Source organism: Haliotis cracherodii, unplaced genomic scaffold, assembly GCF_022045235.1.
Source record: "Haliotis cracherodii isolate W230 unplaced genomic scaffold, xgHalCrac1.p SCAF_2, whole genome shotgun sequence".
In the NCBI taxonomy this organism is placed as follows: Eukaryota; Metazoa; Mollusca; class Gastropoda; order Lepetellida; family Haliotidae; genus Haliotis; species Haliotis cracherodii.
The window spans coordinates 13,371,247-13,389,371 of NW_027266275.1; the positions used below are offsets into that span (position 1 = coordinate 13,371,247).

At 39.1% G+C, this 18,125-nt stretch overlaps 2 protein-coding genes across 2 annotated transcripts in view; both read right to left on the reverse strand.

The window, feature by feature from the left end:
• Positions 1-4,777: 4,777 nt before the first annotated feature.
• Positions 4,778-6,841, reverse strand: LOC139469524 (transient receptor potential cation channel subfamily V member 4-like). Its single transcript, XM_071251715.1, has 2 exons — positions 6,205-6,841; positions 4,778-6,000 (listed from the first exon to the last, which is right to left on the reverse strand). Exons 1-2 carry the CDS (start codon positions 6,839-6,841, stop codon positions 4,778-4,780), a joined length of 1,860 nt encoding a protein of 619 aa, XP_071107816.1.
• Positions 6,842-7,542: 701 nt separating this feature from the next.
• Positions 7,543-18,125, reverse strand: part of LOC139469525 (coiled-coil domain-containing protein 110-like) — a 38,713-nt gene continuing 28,130 nt past the window's right edge. The window contains exons 12-16 of the mRNA XM_071251716.1: positions 16,114-16,289; positions 10,827-10,899; positions 9,846-9,869; positions 8,273-8,529; positions 7,543-7,626 (exon numbers count right to left, since the gene is read on the reverse strand). Coding sequence (XP_071107817.1) covers positions 7,543-7,626; positions 8,273-8,529; positions 9,846-9,869; positions 10,827-10,899; positions 16,114-16,289 — 614 coding nt within the window. The remainder of the gene's footprint in view (positions 7,627-8,272; positions 8,530-9,845; positions 9,870-10,826; positions 10,900-16,113; positions 16,290-18,125) is intronic.

Genomic DNA, 18,125 nt, shown 5'->3' on the forward strand with positions numbered 1-18,125 from the left:
TGCTGTTGTTTTAGATATGTACACTGCATTTAACATGCACTCCGGAGATATTAATATATCACACATTGGCTAGAACGATCGTATGAAATATCTTTCCGATATTTTCACATTAGCATTTTAGAGATTATCAATGTTCATTGGTCGTTTGGAGCCATATGTGGTAGTAAGTGAGTGAGTTGGGTTTAACGCCGCTTTAAACAGTATTCCATTTATATCATGGCTTGTCAGCTAAATGCCTTAGATGACACCCGTGCGCCTGAAGCCATATGAGATCACAGCGCTTCATCGTTGAGCCTTTGTTCATAACGTCATAATTTGATTGCCTTACGCCATCATAACAATAGGAAGCATTCAGTAAAGTTTCTCTTTAGGGGTGACATTACATAAAGTTTCTTTATTATTAGCTTACATGACTGCAAGTCTTTGATTCTTCTAAATTTTGACATCTCCTCTGACACTACTCCGCCTGTCGAGCTGAAACTGTCAATGATCCCAGCTGTCGTATCTCTAAAATACCATATTGATATTTATAATGCCATTTGCTCCCATGACTTAGCCATTTCTAAAGTATCACTATGAAGTTTGATATGTAGCAATTGTGTTGTTGTACGACCTTTGACGTTCATGTACCCCTTTATATCTGATCTCACTGCATTTGCGACATTTTCGTGGAACCTTCAGGGCATGTGCAGCCAACATTTGAATGATCCCAGCTATAGATCTAGAGCTGCTAAAATGTTCACACAGAATTACAGTCCGGGAACCTTTAGAAGCCCCTTGATGAGTAGGGCCTAAAGTATGTGTTCCATGTTTTGAGGGATTATGAATTTTAACCTTGAATCAACCATTACGTCATAACAGTTGGTGTCAACCGTGTTTCATCCAAATATCTGCGTACATTTGGGGCCTAGTCGTCTGAGGCGCCGCGATTCGCTGTGCAGAGTAGCGTCCCTTGGACACGCCAGAAACCTATGATTGTAGGTTCGAATCCCGGTTCGCCCCGATTATGTTTCTAGGTTTGTCAGCACCATACCCGTGCTCGTGGGTTTCACCGAAGTGGTAAATGTCTGAGACCTGCATCACTGGGGGCTTTCCTCCAACATTAAGCTGACACGCCGTGATATAACTGGAATACTGTTAAAAGCGGCGTAAAACCCAACTCACTCACACTCACTCACTCGTTCTTAACGCGCTTTCTTTCGACCAGGTACTGCTCCTCTATAGTTGGAAACAGGCAGACATATGAATATGAATGTGAATGAAAGAGTGTTTTCAGTGTAATAAAGTATTTAGGATGAACGTCATGTATTGCTGGATTTTCTTTGTACGATGACTTGCGTGAAAGTTAATTCGAAAAGGTCAGTTTTAGCTATCCCAACTTCCTAGAGTTCAGTGACACTGATAAGATTATTTTACTTTTTAATTATTATGTATGTTTTACAGCGAAAACTGCATTTTATTCTCCAACGAAGAAAATACCTTTTATATGGCTGGTGATCGGTATTATATTTATCATATTAAACTCTTTTTACATTTACCTATTTATGCTGTATGTACTGTGAAATATTTAAAGCCTCTCGCAACCCTTAACGGGTGGTTCACTTCAATTTCAAACAATCTATCTGTCTACTAAATCCGCGGCCGTACCCCAACACCCCCTCAGTTGCAGTCCACTTTGTATGTCACAAAAATTATATGATGCCTCACCCTAAACGTTAATGATTCACAATAAAACCGTGAAGTGCCGGGGTAGAATAGGTCTTCTGCATCCCATGCGTGTCATAAAAGGCGACTATATGCTTGTGAGAGGCGACTAACGGGATCGGGTGGTGAGGCTCACTGACTTGGTTGATGCATGTCATCGTATCCCAATTGCGTGAATCGATGCTCATGATGTCAATCACTAGATTGTCTGGTCCACATTCGATTATTTACAGACCGCCTTCATATAGGTGAAATTTTGCTGGGCGCGGCGTTAAACAACAAACAAATGACTCATGACACATATTCCAATTTCTAAGATTGATAATGGTGTCTGTAATGTAAAACCTAGCCTCCCTTTTAACAGTGATGACATATTACGCTAGGATGATGGGATAGGGGTTTGAGTGTGTAATGCTGTTCCACGTCATTGCCAGTAATGTTCCACCTCTCAGATGCGCAAGGACTCAGAGAAGACTGTAGGGCAATTCCCGATGACGACATGAGCGTCTAACGAACTATGTCCGACGTATGCGCACCTGTATGTTTACACGTGGAGGCCATACACATTATTGACGCATTGGCATTCATTTTGTGACATTAATGATCATGTCAGCACACATGTCCTGAATGTAATCCAATCCAATGTATCCCCAGTGCTATGTGGGATCTGTGATGTTGACAATTGACGGTCAATAGTGTGTTTATCTATCTCTAAACCATTTTATCATTTTGGAAAACTTGTACTTGACACTTAACCATATCGACCAGGAAGTCCCAACACGCCACAGTGGTGTCGATTGGTTGAACGATTACTGACGTAGTTTATCAAGTATGTATTAATGTTTGTATACATGTCGTTACTACAACTATAACAACCAACACTGGATATAGTTCGAACCCTACCGTTTAGGTACACACAGTATTCCTGAACACATTAGCTCAAGAAAGAGTCATTTTATGATTGAATTCCCTACGCATCTTGAGATTATACGACTATCGTGTGACGAAAATGAAAAACATACTTTGTGCTGACACGCAAGGTAGTAGTAAAGGATGAGAGGAGGTACGGGTGGTCTAGATGACCAAGAGGATCCATTTAGTTACTACAGTTAGGACCCTTCACAACTCAGTATCCGCCACGCTATGTTGCCCAGTGTCACGGCGCTTTGCTCCTGGGACCAGGGTGTAATTTAACAAGAATAAAATAATAATTGAAAACGAGGTAAAAGTTCACAGTTTTATTACTATCCGCTATTGTATCAATGGACGACATTATAAAGGATACAGTAATAAAATAAGAGAAGCTAAAACACCACTTTGACAATATATCGACTGAACTGAAGTTTATTACACTCAGGCTGCAATCTGCATCATGTTATATGCACGTGGTATATGCAGTATAAACATTGATGTTGAACTTTGGTTTGTAACACCTTTAATCAAAAAAGAGAAAGAAAAGAACGATTAGGTACAAGTCAAACAGTAAAGATTGTTAGCTACTGACATGAAATAATTACACTTACTTTCTAAAGGCAGACATAATCTTACAGAAATAGAGTATTTCCCTTTTGATCATGCTTTATGATTATCAAAAAGAATATTCATTTTTATATATTTGGTTTCGAGTAAAAATGTTTATGAATAAGCTTTCTCCAATCAGTTTCGAAGTTTGGACAAATAAAAAGATAATGAAATTCATCACCGACATATGTAAGGTGACATGAACTACACTTTCTTTCAATTAATGGGATTTTGTTCAATCTACCTGTCTCAACTGGGAGATAATGATCTGAGGTTCTAAATGTAAGCAATATTCTCCAGTTATTCTCTTGCAGAATACTTAGATACGATTCAAAATGAAGTTTTTTAACAATGTTATAAGTAACTCCAGAAGAGTTATTTTTTACAGAAGATGCCCATATTTGCTGATGAATATCATTCAATTTAGTTTTGATGACAATTTTTAGCCAATGGATATTTTTGAATTTCTGTGCTGTCCAAATGTGGCTTAACCCAAGATTATCGAATGTTCTCTTAATGCGGATTATCCATTCATGGTCATACGATTAAAAGAAAGTGGTCATTAAAAATTGGTTTGAAAATAACCAGAGACAATTTCATATCATTCTGCCTTTAACTAGGTTAACAAGCTAAATAAATCGACAAAACCCTTTCCATATCAAATAGAAATCTCTGTATAAAGCAGAGTCGAGTGTACAATTGCGACTATATGAAACGCCAAGGTATTGCTGAGAACCAACATTTTCAAAGATGGTATCTCCAATTATAAAACCCTAAGTCATTTTTAGATCCACTAAATATTAGAGTTTTGGTTTACATACATAAATTTTCAGCTTTCGGCCACACCCATTTTAGTTAAGGCATAGTCGTTTGTACGACTCTGGCTATGTCATGAGCATGTATTACATTATAAATATTTCTGGCAATAAGGGTACCAAGGGAAAACGACTTTCCTAATGAAGATGTTTACATTAGAAGTATATACATGTGTAAGCCTTGCACATTTAGAAGTTTCCTAGTCCAAAGAGAAGATAGGTGATACATTACTCTGGAAATATATCAATATTGGGTTGGGAATATCATATTTTACTACATTGTCCATTTTACTTTGGACTCGACATCACTTAGACAGACCGTGTCGTGAGGTTTTAATCAATTACCAAAATCAAACAGAAAGTGTTTTTTACGACCAATCCAGCTGTATATATGCCCTGTTGAGATTAAGACTAATAAAAATATGCGTGTTAAAAGAGATCTATAATAGTTTATGTTTTATATAGTAAATTACCCATTAGTTTGTTTCTGAACACATGAACCTGATATTAAAAGATGGTTATAACTGTATAAACAGTAACAATTTCCTACATCAAATGCACTCAAACAATGTGTCTGGTCATTTTGTCTGAGGTCACGGGTGGCCCAGTCGTTTAAGGCGCTGCGATTCGCTGTGCAGAGTCGCGTCCCTTGGGCACGCCAGAAACCTATGATTATGGATCACAATGGATGGTGTTATGAATACACCAACACACGAATACATGCACTTCACCATTAACTAGTACTTGTAATGATAAATTTGCAAAGCTCTGGTTCCATCATAACTCTTTGATTCTTGCAAATCTAATAACCTGTCCATTTTAACATTAAGTTCCTCACTCCTTTTCACCTGTTTTCTTAGAATATGCTCAGCATTTCCTGGATTATCTGCGGTCGCACTTAGAACCCTCCTGTAAGACATCACAAATCTCTTTGTAGTGTATCCATCAATATTTGATGGAAAGGCTTCATCTGTATAGTTTTCAGGATCACCAAGGCTCTCGAATTTCCGTTTTGAAGTCCAAACACAAAACCAACCTTCAATGAAGATGATAATTGACAACTTTTGTAACCGCCAAACCATTTCAGTGTTCGTTTGTGTATCATGGAATCGATTGGTCATCACACCAATGAGGGCATTTATCATCAACAGAAACGTGATCAGTATGAACACACTAAACAGAAATACTATTATCCCATCTTCACGGGATTTCAATAGTTGGTCAATTTCTGTTAAACCAATCATCAGTTTACCCATGGTAAGTAAAGACATGCCGTATTGTGAAAACTCCTCCAGAACACTGCTATTTTGTTCATTGTGTAGAAACGTTGCATGCATACACGCCGAGAACACTAACACCTGCATGAGGATGAGAACGGCAAATGGCACCACAGTTTTAAACAACGCCTCATTCAGTAGTACAATATACAAGCTGAAGCGTCTGCTTCTACGCAGAAAGAACAATATTAGCCATGTCCCTACAACTATAGCCAAAATCAGAAAAGTGGTTTTGTAGTCAACAAACACTGAATTGGGTATCCTGTACAATATCGAATCGGCAAACAAGCAAACAGCAAACAGGACAAACAACACCCTGTAGACGACGTTGTGGTGTACGGCTGTCAATGCAAATGGTTGTTTTGCAAAACAATACCGAAGTGGGAATTCCTGTACAAAGTACAGAATAGAACAGAGAAATGTAACAATGTTACACAATTCAAGAAATACTCGTGGTGGCCAGGATATGCCTTCTATAGCACCAGCCCTCGCAACGACATACACACACAACAAACAAATCAGCGAGACGTGGAATACACTCAGAATCCAAAAGGGAACACAATATGTATTCAGTTTGCGCCGGACCATTTCTTCAAACACGTCTGCGCGAACCAGTTCCGTTGCGACTGGTAGATTCTGACAGCAGAGAAGTTCAGCAACAGATTGGTTTCTTAAGTTACTAAAAGAAGATTTGCAGATTTCTGGTTGACCTTTTTCGTCATCAAGTTTTCCGTAATTGGAACCAACATCTCTAGATTCATCTGAGGTAGTTTGATCATTTCTTCGCACAGCATGTGTCTCTTTTTGGTGACCATTTTTGTCCGTCTTTGTTGGACCTTTTTCGTCATCAAGTTTTCCGTAATTGGAACCAACATTTCTAGATTCATCTGGGGTAGTTTGATCGTTTTTTCGCGCAGCATGTGTCTCTTTTAGGTGACCATTTTTGTCCGTCTGTGTTTGATATCGTTGAGCTGTGATCAAAGCAATCTTGTCCATCTCAGTCACATCACATCGTTGTATCTCATAGATGTTATCATGGGGATATTCAATGAGATACACTCCTTTAACTTTCATAAAGTAGGCAAACAGATTAATGTGACCGCTTTCTGTTGCAAGTTGAAGTGCTGTCATGTGAGTTTTGTTTTTTGTAAAAAATAGTTTTCTTTTATAGTCAATAACATCTTCACCAGCCTTCATTGCTCTTTTATCCATTAAGGACTCCAACCATGACATCATGTCTACTGTACGTCGCTCCAGCGAAGGAAAACATCTTACAAATCGCATGATGCTGTGAAGAACTGTATCTCCTCTGTAGTTTTTCTTTTCAAAAACGTCATTTTTTTCCACAAACAATTGGATAATCTTCACAAATCTATTTTCTGGGTCCCAGCATGTATCGTCTTTGGTAGGGTCGTTCAAGTAACACAGGACAGCCGTGTGAAACGGCAACTGGGCCATGAACACTGTTCCATTCATCCTTCGACCAATCCTGTCAGCTTTCTCCCACTCAAACCTTTCATGCATGCGTTTTACCAGGCCAACCTGACCATGGGCCACTGCAATGTGGAAGGGTGTCAGTCCTTTATATGTGTCCTTATTATCAGGCCATGTTCCAATGTCAGTGTTGATAAGATCCGGAGTACCTTCTAAAATAGCTGAAGCTGTTTCTGTTTTGTCAAAGCACACTGCCAGATGTAGAATTGTGTGACCCCAAAGTTCTTCATAGTTTTCCCCTTCATGTCCATCTTTATTCCCTCCCTCACTTCTGTATCGGTAATATTTCATCATATCTGCCTTTTCTTTTAATTCCTTTTTGTAATAGTCAAGACATTCGGTATCAGTTACTTTCCTGGAGATAATCTTCACCACAAAACATTCAAAGACTTTCAAATCTGGAAAATAACCATTGAATATGCATTCATATTCATTCTTTCCACAGTACATTATGCGATTAGTAAACCCGAACTATCTTTTTGTCAAACATAAACACTGCCTTTCCAAATTTGTAATAAAACCAAACATTTGTTTTGCTAATTAAAGAACTGTGTTGAGTGTGTTGGGCTAATGTCTAACATCTTCTTCTGAATGATAAATACACAATGTAGGTGTGTTTTTGGACACATGGATTGTGTATATGAATATTCTTGACATTAGTAACAGTTGTTCTGGAATAAATGTTTATTCGTGTAATTCATTGATTCACGTAATGTATTCATGAGGCCTCTTCAACAACATATATACTTACCAGAAAGCGTTTCCCGCATTTGCTTCCATGTCAACCGCTCTTTGAAACACTTGTCTTCAGCAACCTAGGTCAACATGCATGTATGCACAATGTCATTAAAACGCGTTTCGTGTAATAATCAAAATATTTTCTTTCTCAGGTTTTCAAGTGAGAACATACATATTTTTAATATTTCTTTTACGAAACATGACAACTTGATGCTTAGAGTGAATACGTTTTTAGTACGAATTTTTTTAGTAAACTTTTATGTTACATTATGATATGGGTATTCCTTTTCCGTGCGACGATGTAGGTCCAGGGACTTTTGTTATTAACATTCTAATTGTTCGGTCACTGCCTCAGTACATGCACATAGAATAAGAATGGAGGAGTTGAAGTATATAAATAAACTGAACAGAAAAGTGAGGGATGAGGAATATTAATGGGGGTATTTTTGTCGTGTAGACTGAGCACACTATTTCACAAAAGAAATCCCCAAAAATATTCATGATCGCTAACTTTTTTGTTCAGTATATTTTCTACAGAAGTCCTCTTCACACCTCTCGATTGGTCGGTCTCTAATTACAGAGACGCTAAGAGAGGAACAATTAACAGGTCGTGTGCATAATATTGAAAACGTCAACGCCGGAGAATAATTAGTTTCGAATACACGATGAAACAGATTCCAGGCAAAAGGAACAGCTTCTGTTATAGTAAGTTTTTTAGCTAACCTGGAATTCTTGTTTGTTTCCTTCTCGTTTTCCAGAGAGCACTGTCAAAAAGCCTTTGTTCTTGTTGTCTACAAGGATTCTATCCACCAGATTGGCGGACTTTTCACGTATGGCCCTGAGACATTTCTTCTCGAGATCATCGATGACCTTCTTCCTCTGCCTATCCTTATCCTTGTCCTGCTGTTCATTCTTTCCTTGCGTTTTGGCATCGATGAACAATTCTATGACTTTATTGATGGAGATGATGGCAGGGTACACTATATCGAACAGATCGTATTACTTATACATGTACATTATATTCCACAATACACAGAAGTTTAGTTAGATTTACAATAATAACTTGTTCAAACGAAATAAAGTTGCTGTACGTAAATAGTACATTATTCAATATACGTTTCCGTCCGTTCTTTAAGCTAGTAGACGTTTGAAATATTTGAATACTTGCAGTGCGAAGGGGTTACTTATTACACAAAAGTTCTTAGCAACCGAGGGCGACTACATCCTGATGACTTATGAGAAATGCTATATGACTACAACTGGAAAGAGTTAAACATCACTCTATTATTTTCATATACTGGTACATTTGGGACTCTACAGAAACCTGTCATTGTGAGATCGAATCCCGGTTCGCCCCGATTATGTTTCTAGATTTGTCAGCACCTTACCTGTCCGAGACCTGCATCACTTCGGGCTTTCCTCCCACATTTAGCTGACACGCCGCGATATAACTGTAATACTGTTAAAAGCGGCCTTAAACCCCACTCACTCACTCACCCACTCACTGTACAATGATACCTTTGGTATTATCTTTATATGAAGCTGGCCTCATTTTAAAAATGATCAACGATGAAAAATTGGTTTAAGAAAGAACAATTTACATTATATTCCGCCAGATGGTCACAATAACTTGATCTCATCTTTGATGGGAAGATGCAAAGAAAGCTATAGACAGGGGTAGTCAAATACTGTTGCCATGGAATGTTTTTATAACAAAATATTTCATTACAGAATCGATTTGTGTTTCTATATTTCGATGCCACTGAGTATGCCACATTGTAAACAAACAAAAGATGTTTCGTCAAACAATAAACAGTAAACTACGGTTATAACGAACTGACCAATATAACGAACTTAGTCTTAGTCCCGGCCATTTGTTATATATATGCTGTGTATATGCTTATAACGAACTACTGTAATAACGAACAAAAATGAGTGGTTCGTTATAACCGTAGTTTACTGTACACATGATACGAATTTTTGTCATGCCACTTTCCATGGAATCATAATACCACGTTCTTAATATTGTCCAAGAGTGGCCCAGTCATTTCGTTCGCTGCATATGTGAACTTGCGTCGCTTTGTCGTGACAGAACACAATGAGCATCAGCTGGCATTCCAGACATGTTTCTGGTTTTCTTAACTCCTTACCCACGCATGTGGGTTTCAAGTGGTACAATCTGCTAGCTCTCGGACTGTTTTCTCTTATCAAGCTGACACGCCGTAACATAACTGAAATACTGTTCAAAGCGGCATTAAACCAAACTCACTCTCTCACCTCTCACTGATTAGCATACTTTGGCCAATACTGCGAAATTGAGCTGTGTATGTAAAGTAAGAATGAGACTTTCGATAAAGATCATGTTTGGTTAGTTTGAACACGAGGAATGCCAAAAATGTCCGTCAGAAGCGACAGGGGCCAAAATGACTAAAGTCTTAAATTCAAATTAAATAACTGCGTCATGACAATAGTGAAACAATCATTGCATGTTGCCGATACAACTCAAACAAAACACGATGTACAGTTTTTCCTCATCAACGTATGCAAAGGGTAATCCATTAATACAGTTAGTAACAATAAATGAACGTAACCCCCCACAAATTCACACATACTGAAATGTTAGGTGAGATGACGTGAATTGGGGTGTAACGTCGCGTCCAGGATTTTTGCACTTATAGCAACGGGCGTGTTGGATACCCCAGTCACACCCTATACTGACTCCAAGCCAACAACCCTTGTTTTATCTTCTGAATGCCCAGCACCAGGGCACCGTCTTATCGTATTTTGGTATGAAGTGGTGGAGGATCCAACCACCGACCTTTCCCTCTCAGGGCAGACGCTCTATCGTCTGACCACGGATGCTGTTGTATGTCAAGAGATTTGAATATTGTTATCGATTTACATCGTATTGGAACGATGAACATGATAGCTGATCCCCTGGACATATTTGGAGATTATGCATATCTCTACAAATGCGACCGTGAAGATCCGGTCTTCAGCAACCCATGCTTGTCGTAGGAGTCGACTAACGGGATCGGGTGGTCAGCCTGCCGACTTGGTTGATGCTTGTCATCGTATCCCAATTGCGTGAATCGATGTTCATGATGTCAATCACTGGATTGTCTGGTCCACATTCGAATATTTACAGACCGCCGTCATATAGGTGGAATATTGATGAGTACGGCGTTAAACAACAAACAAAACAAAACAACTACAAATGCATTATGTTGTAATTCTAAGGAATATATGTCAAATTCCGAGAAAATGAAGTACTTACACTCAAACATTATGCGTTGAACATCTTTCCGTCTCAGAAGATTTTCAAATCCACGTTTCGCCTTTTCCCCTTGCTGTTGCACAGCATTAAACTATGATGGCACATCAAAACAAAACTATATAATAAAGGAATTTATTTGGCTAACGAGAAATTGATTTCGGTACAATATAAGCTCCGAAACATAATTAAAGAAGAAAGTCATATATTCTCAAAAGCAGTTCTTGGGATGTTTGATTTTCATACTCAAACCTTTCTGTGAATTTCTGGTTTTGAATCAAATATCCTTTTTGAAGGGATTGCTTCTACTCTTCTCTTAAATGACAGATATCAATGCCTTCTAAGCAATGTTCGGAAGTGCAGAGTTAAATACCACTTTTGGTCGTTAAGATAATATTTCACCTGTAGAACGGACAGTTCAGATAATATTTCACCTGTAGAACGGACAGTTCGCGAGCCATATCACAATAATTTTTAAATTTGAGTGTAAGTAAATGTGTGGGTTTTTCTTTAAATTCTAAATCGTGAAAGGTATATTTTACAAACTGCAAAGGAAGACTTTTATTCACTCCCTTTCTTCAGATTAAGTGAACTGTTCACATATACAAGTATAAATAGGGGGATTCCACAAAAGTCTTTCCGTGAAGGGGATGCTGTCAACTGCTTTGAACAGTACTTCAGTTTCAGCATATTAGCTTACTATGGTAGCTGAAAAGGACCATCGCCATATCGCCTTGAGATATCCACGCAATATCGCGACAAAGCGGTAGTACGACACGATATTGCGATATCGCGACACGACATAGTGAAAGTGCCATACAGTAAAGAAAACCGAAATAACGATAACATGAATCGACAAAGCTATTGCACGACACGACTTGACATGGCGATACCATGACACGAAATGCTATAACACGACACGACATGGCGATACCATGACACGACATGAACACGATACGACAAGGCCAAACACCACACGAGATTGCGATAAGGCGATATAGCGACACTGCGATATGGTCACGCGAAAAGACGATATCGTATCTACTGTTTGTGTGTGTGTGGCTGCGTGTGTGTTTGACTGCGTGTGTGTGACTGCGTGTGTGTTTGACTGCGTGTGTGTGACTGCGTGTGTGTGACTGCGCGCGTGTGTGTGCGCGACTACGTGTGAGTGTGGACAACGTAATAGCAACCTTTGTATGTAAAACATGAATATTATGTCATTGTGTCACGAGTTGTCTGAATCAATAATAATTTTACGTTTAGTGTCAGCGTTCCGAAAATGCCATTTAATATATTCCTGGAAGGTCATCATCATCTGATCGAGCCAGAAAACAGAGTGATGTCATCTGCTTGTGTTAGGGAGGAGCTGTTCAGATCAGGAATCATGGCACCGCGAGGGCAGTCAGTAAGCTGTCTAAGCTGTTCATATCCACATATATGGATAGTATCGATCTAAGAATCTGAACAGGGATCCCAATGAGCATACATTTGAAGAAGAGTCCCAAGTGCCATACACAATCAAACGCTTTTTTCTGCATCCAGGAGGTAGGGCAATAAAACAATATTATCCTATGCACACACCACCACCCCAAACACACCATCACCCCCACCCCCACCCCCACCCCCCACAAGTCCGGTTCAGTGAACTACATACTGCCTGTGCGTTTCTTTTTTTGAAGAGTGTATATATTTTTCTAATGTCATGATCCAATTGAATGATAATTGTATTGTATCAGCCACTCTTCTAAAGACAACACGTGTGACTGAGCTGAAAACGAAACACGACATAACGAGAGTGCAGTCCCCATCCATGTCCCCCACCACCCTCAATCGTAACACAAATAATCAAAGCCTCGACCTGACAGTTATGAAACGACATGCGGATCCGGGGTAGAATAGGTCTTCATCAACCCATGCTTGCCGTAAAAGGCGATTATGCTTTTCATAAGAGGCGAGTAAGGGGGTCGAGTGGTCACGCTTGCTGACTTATTTGATGCATGACATCGTATCCCAATTACGTGGATGCTCATGATGTCAATCACTGGATTGTCTGGTCCATCCTCGATTATTTACAGACCGACGTCGTATAGCTGGAATATCAGAGTGCGGCGTGAAACAACAAACCAACAAATTTAGTTATACAATCAAATATGAATTTCCTAAGTGAACACGAACCTACTCAGTGAGGGGTCCTTTATCCCCCTTATTCGACTTATTCGGAAATCTGATATCTCAACTCACAGCTAGTTAACATATATCTTGCACTAAATATTCGAAACATAGTGAGTTAGCTGGTTTGAACGACATATTCGAAATGGCTACAGCTCTCCAGTTTGAAAAAAGTGTGTGTGTGCTGTTTGAGGCCGCACTCAGCAATATCCTCGTTATAAGAACATCGAGTCACGCCACCAGAACCACACACATTCTATCATGAATGGCTCGCACTATTGGTTTTAGTTTGCTATTGACCAATTCCGACCCGGATTCGTCGCCGATAAACGTTGAGTAGAGGATAGGATCTGAAACAATTAATAGTTTTAGGAGATTTACAGAGGAAACTGCCCTCCTGAGTAGATTCCGATTGTTGTTTAGTAGCACAAAACCACTGATCATACAAAGATCAACAAACAGATTACCACCTGGCTGTTCCATGAGCGACTGGTCCTCCCTGGTATGGGATGGCGAAAAATATCAACAATATGATAATCGTTTGTTAAACAATTTTTTTTATTCGGGTGACCAAAATTATGAGACAAACCATCAGAGTTGGTCTGTCCAATTCATGTCGCTGTTCACATTTTGGTTTTGTTGCAATTATTAAATTTTGAGTTAGTAAGCAATTCATCGGTCTCAGATGGAATCAAAGGGACTGTAGTCAATTTCATCGCCATGATCTGCACGTGTACAACATGCGCACACCTCTCCAACTGTAACACACCAAGGTTTGCCGAAATTCTGTGCACGGCCTACTTGTCTCAAATGCGTTGTGTTAGTTGGTCCAACCTATCCTGGATTACCAGTAAGAACCATAGACCCTTCAGACAACTACTACAAATAGACAAATAGTTAAATTTCGCGAACATGTAGTTTTGTACATTACAGACAAATGTGTAAATATCACAAATGAACTGAAATCATTGGGTTTTATATTGAGAGAGGTACCTAATATATTGCTAGTGGTGATTAATTTCACTTTCAACTCAAGTATATTATCAAAATGAGTATTAAACTGATTATTTGCGAGAAAATGTTTTTTAAAATACCACAATTACAACGCGAATTCTGATTGGCAAGCACTGCATGTTTCGACTCAAACCGTAATAAACGCGAGAATGCGAGATCGCGACACTTGACGAATGTCGCAATCTCGCGATAACGCGTTCTCGTGCTTTTGTGTCTATTGCCTTTCAGTCATTTGCAACTATTTTCAAAAACGCGAGAATGCGAGATTGCGATATTTGACCAATGTCGCGATCTTGCCTTCTCGCGCTTTTGTGTCAATTGCCTATACAGTTATATGTAACTATTTTCAAAAACGCGAGAACGCGAGATTGCGATATTTGACCAATGTCGCGATCTCGCGTTCTTTTGCCAATTACCTATACAGTCAGATCATCTAGTGTCTCTGTCGCCTGAGGCGTCGCAATTCGCTGTGTAGAGTTACGTTCCTAGGGCGTGCCAGAAACTTATGATGGTTAGTTTCGTCCCATTTCAAGCTGACAAGGTAGGGTACACCTGATATATAAATGCTGTTGAAATCGGTATTAAGCTAAACTCACTCACTCATTCAGAGCCATGCCGGCCCCTCAGCCTGGATATTGGGGGTACTTATTCAGTATAAACATTTTATTGTTTTCTTGTCGAACTATTTAAGGCATCTGTTTACAATTGCTGTCAATAGGTGCGATTCACATGCATTATGTGTGTTCAGTAGGGCTACGTGAAGGAGTAGGAACACACATCTTAGCGAGGGGGTAACTTAAAGTACATTGGAAACTGTACCAAAGGGAGAGGACTCTACTCTACATGGGACTTAGTGTATGTAAATTACCTACCATTTTCAAGCTCAAGTCATAAGGTTTCTAAATGCTACTTGGAGAATGAAGTGTTTTTGTGGCTAAGTCGAGATTGCGACATTTTTCATCATGTACTAATTTTTATTTGGCCAAATGTCGCGTTCTCGTGTGTTTGGCATATTTAGCTCGTTTCCAAAGGTCGAGATCCCTTACAGTATTCCAAACTTTTGTTCTTATTTACAGTATTAGTACAGCGTTGAGGATAGTGATTTATGCCAACAGACATGAGGGTGTGCATCAGGCGTGTGCTTAACATACACCCAAACTTCTTTTCAGGATTTTATATGGATTTGACATTTTACTATAACCTGAACTGTTGTTAACTGATGTATGATTTCACATAACGAATATGACATGCATAAAGAACATAACAGCGCATTCTATTAGCCTATTTTTTACGATTCGGTGATAACACGTTTCTAATTTGTTCGATTGATCAGTCTTCTTGTAATTGAATAACAAAACACATTTGCGGCGAGGATGGAATATTTTGTTATTGAATTACAACAGTTGCGCTAGGGTTAGATACAGGATACCTTCGTGTTTGCTTATTCAGTATAGGGGCTTATGAGTGCGTTTATCTAACCTTCTACCCGCTCTCTTATGATGAGATATGTTCATTGGGATCCTACATATCCGCTTACCTTTACTTCTCAAATGGACACTGAGCAATATCGCCCGCCATGTCGCCATATCGTAATATCGATGTTTGCTATTTTGCCGCATTGCGTGACCATATCGCAATGTCGCGTCGTGTTGTTGCCATGTCGTGTTGTATTATTGCCATGTCGGGTCGCATTATCGCCATGTAGCGTCGTATTATCGCCATTACGCGTCTTGTTATCGCAATGTCCTTGCGTGTTGTCGCTATATTATATCGCGATATCGCAATGTCTTGTCGTACTATCGCTTTGTCGCCGTGTCGCATGGATATCTTAGGGCGATATGGCGATGGCCCTCACCAGCCACCATAGGTTACTGTGTGCGGAAAGACTGACGTGATGTAGGTATAGGGTGTTTACCACCCTGTTGAAACCTATGAGCACAGATATTTTCCGGACAAACGAAGAATAGAATTAACGACAAATCTGAGATATGAACCAATGCCCACAGGATTCTCGAACTCTTAATGGATGCAAACCCGAACACTGACGTTTTAGGCGACGTTATATATATGGAAGAATGTATATCATCAGAATAATTTCACGCCATACCTGATGTTCAACTTCGCCTTTGAACAGCTTACGATAGCCCTCCAACTTTTCAAATTCTGCTTCTTTCTGGCTCTTTGTGCCATCTGGAAGAACGTTGGCATCGCGGAGCACTGTATCCCAATGTTTTTGCAATTCCTGTGGATTTCCTTTCTGTATATCCCAAACTGCCTTGAATTCTTGAATAAAAACATGGTTTGATGGTTTTAGTGTGAGTAAATTTTAACATTTGGTTTCCTTTTAAGTTTAAAGAGAAAGGTCAACAGGCATGATTACGTATATGCATGGTAAATGTGAGGTGAAATGGGGTTTAACGTCGCGTCCAAGATTATTGCACTTATATAGCGACGTACAAGCACGTGTGTGTGTGGCTGCTTGTACTAGTCCGGACTTAAGCCGATTTATAGTGCAAGCACACTGAGATACCATGCCGCAGTTTAACATGAATACCCCTCTCAGACACAGACTTAAAGCCGACAAGTCCTTGTTTTAGCCAGACAGGGTAACAACAAGTGCCAACTTTCAACGTCTTTTGGTATGACGCGGCCGGGGATCGAACCCCGGAGCTTCCGCTCTCCGGGCGGACGCTCTACCTCTAGATCACGGAGGCGGTCTGAATGGTAGAGTCAGTGATGACTACATGTATGTGATCAGGGCGTATTTTCAGCTTCAGATATTTTAAGCGACAAATATGCAATGGGAATGTTTTAGCCACGTTTAATACTACAGGTTGATACACATTCCTTCCATGCGAAGTTCGCTCAAGTACTTTGAATATGTGTCATGATCTAGCTTATCTGTATACACCTCAATATATGTTGCGATTTTATCAGGCGTTTGGCAAATGTAAACATCAAATTACACTTTAACACCATATTTTGCTGTCCGAATATGACAGGCATTGACCAATCCATATTCAGTATCTGTGTAGGCTTATTCCTAATACAGTTTCGGAAAACACAAATTATAACTTAAGGGATAAAACTAATCTTCAAAGTGAAGTGTAATACAAAAGCTTACGCAGATTCATTTATACCAGCTACAACACAACTTCACAATATGTTACCAGAAAACCTAACGGGGGCAGAGACCGTTACACAATATAAGAATTTGCTTCACGTAAGAGGAGATAATGATATACACTTGGATTTAAATTATGGAAACAGGTTTAATATGTCAAATTATTCACAGTCGCCTCAGGCATGGCTGCAGTGATCTTAACGCAGAGCAGTACGATAGATATATTTTGGATATCAAAACTTGTTCCTGTTGATATCATACCGAAGATGCTTTACACTTCTTTTTTGTGTGTACACATTACGATATTCTTCGAAATGAAATGTTATTGTTATTCTTTACAAACCGTGCTAAGCGGAAATTCGCATTTGAGTAAGGAAAAGCAAATCCAAACAAAAGATTCTATTCAAAACTTCATATTGAAACGGATTTAAGACAGATTTTCAATTAAGTAAATGATTGTTTAATATAAACAGCAAATATATTCATTATATATACACATCTAGCTTGGCATGTGCAATTCACTTCATACATCTCACCTCCATTGATGTATTTATTGTATTGTCTCATGTAAAATGGAGCGGTATTAACATAAGCGCTTGGCTTGTTTACAATCCATGTTCACATTTTTGTGAGAATAGATCTGTTTAAATCATATTCTGTATCTGCCGCGCTCACTAGTATCTTAACGGCGTCTGGTTCTAAGTTATAATTGCGACATGCTATTTCAAACCCAAAATTAAGAGTGATATTTCTGAAAAGAAAAATTGAAATAATACAAATTAATATAAATTCCTTCCAGGTGAAGGCTATCACCTAAAATCAAAATAACAAAGCAGATTTTAGTCAAAGACCCATCTCTTAGGGTAGAAGTTCATCTCTGTCACCATTCTATGTCATTTCTGGAAAGGAAAGTAAACTTACAAAGTTGTGATATACGTGAAAGGCTTAATGCTGCTGATTAAGCGCAAATATATAAACTCTCGCTGACTGCACAG

What these genes read in the sequence shown, in the direction of transcription:
- LOC139469524 (XM_071251715.1), bottom strand. Translation starts at nt 6,841, where the DNA reads ATGCATGAAAGGTTTGAGTGGGAGAAAGCTGACAGGATTGGTCGAAGG. An exon ending in AAACGATCAAACTACCCCAG is followed by an intron (nt 6,001 to 6,204) that starts ATGAATCTAGAA and finishes GCAAATCTTCTT; the next exon opens with TTAGTAACTTAAGAAACCAA.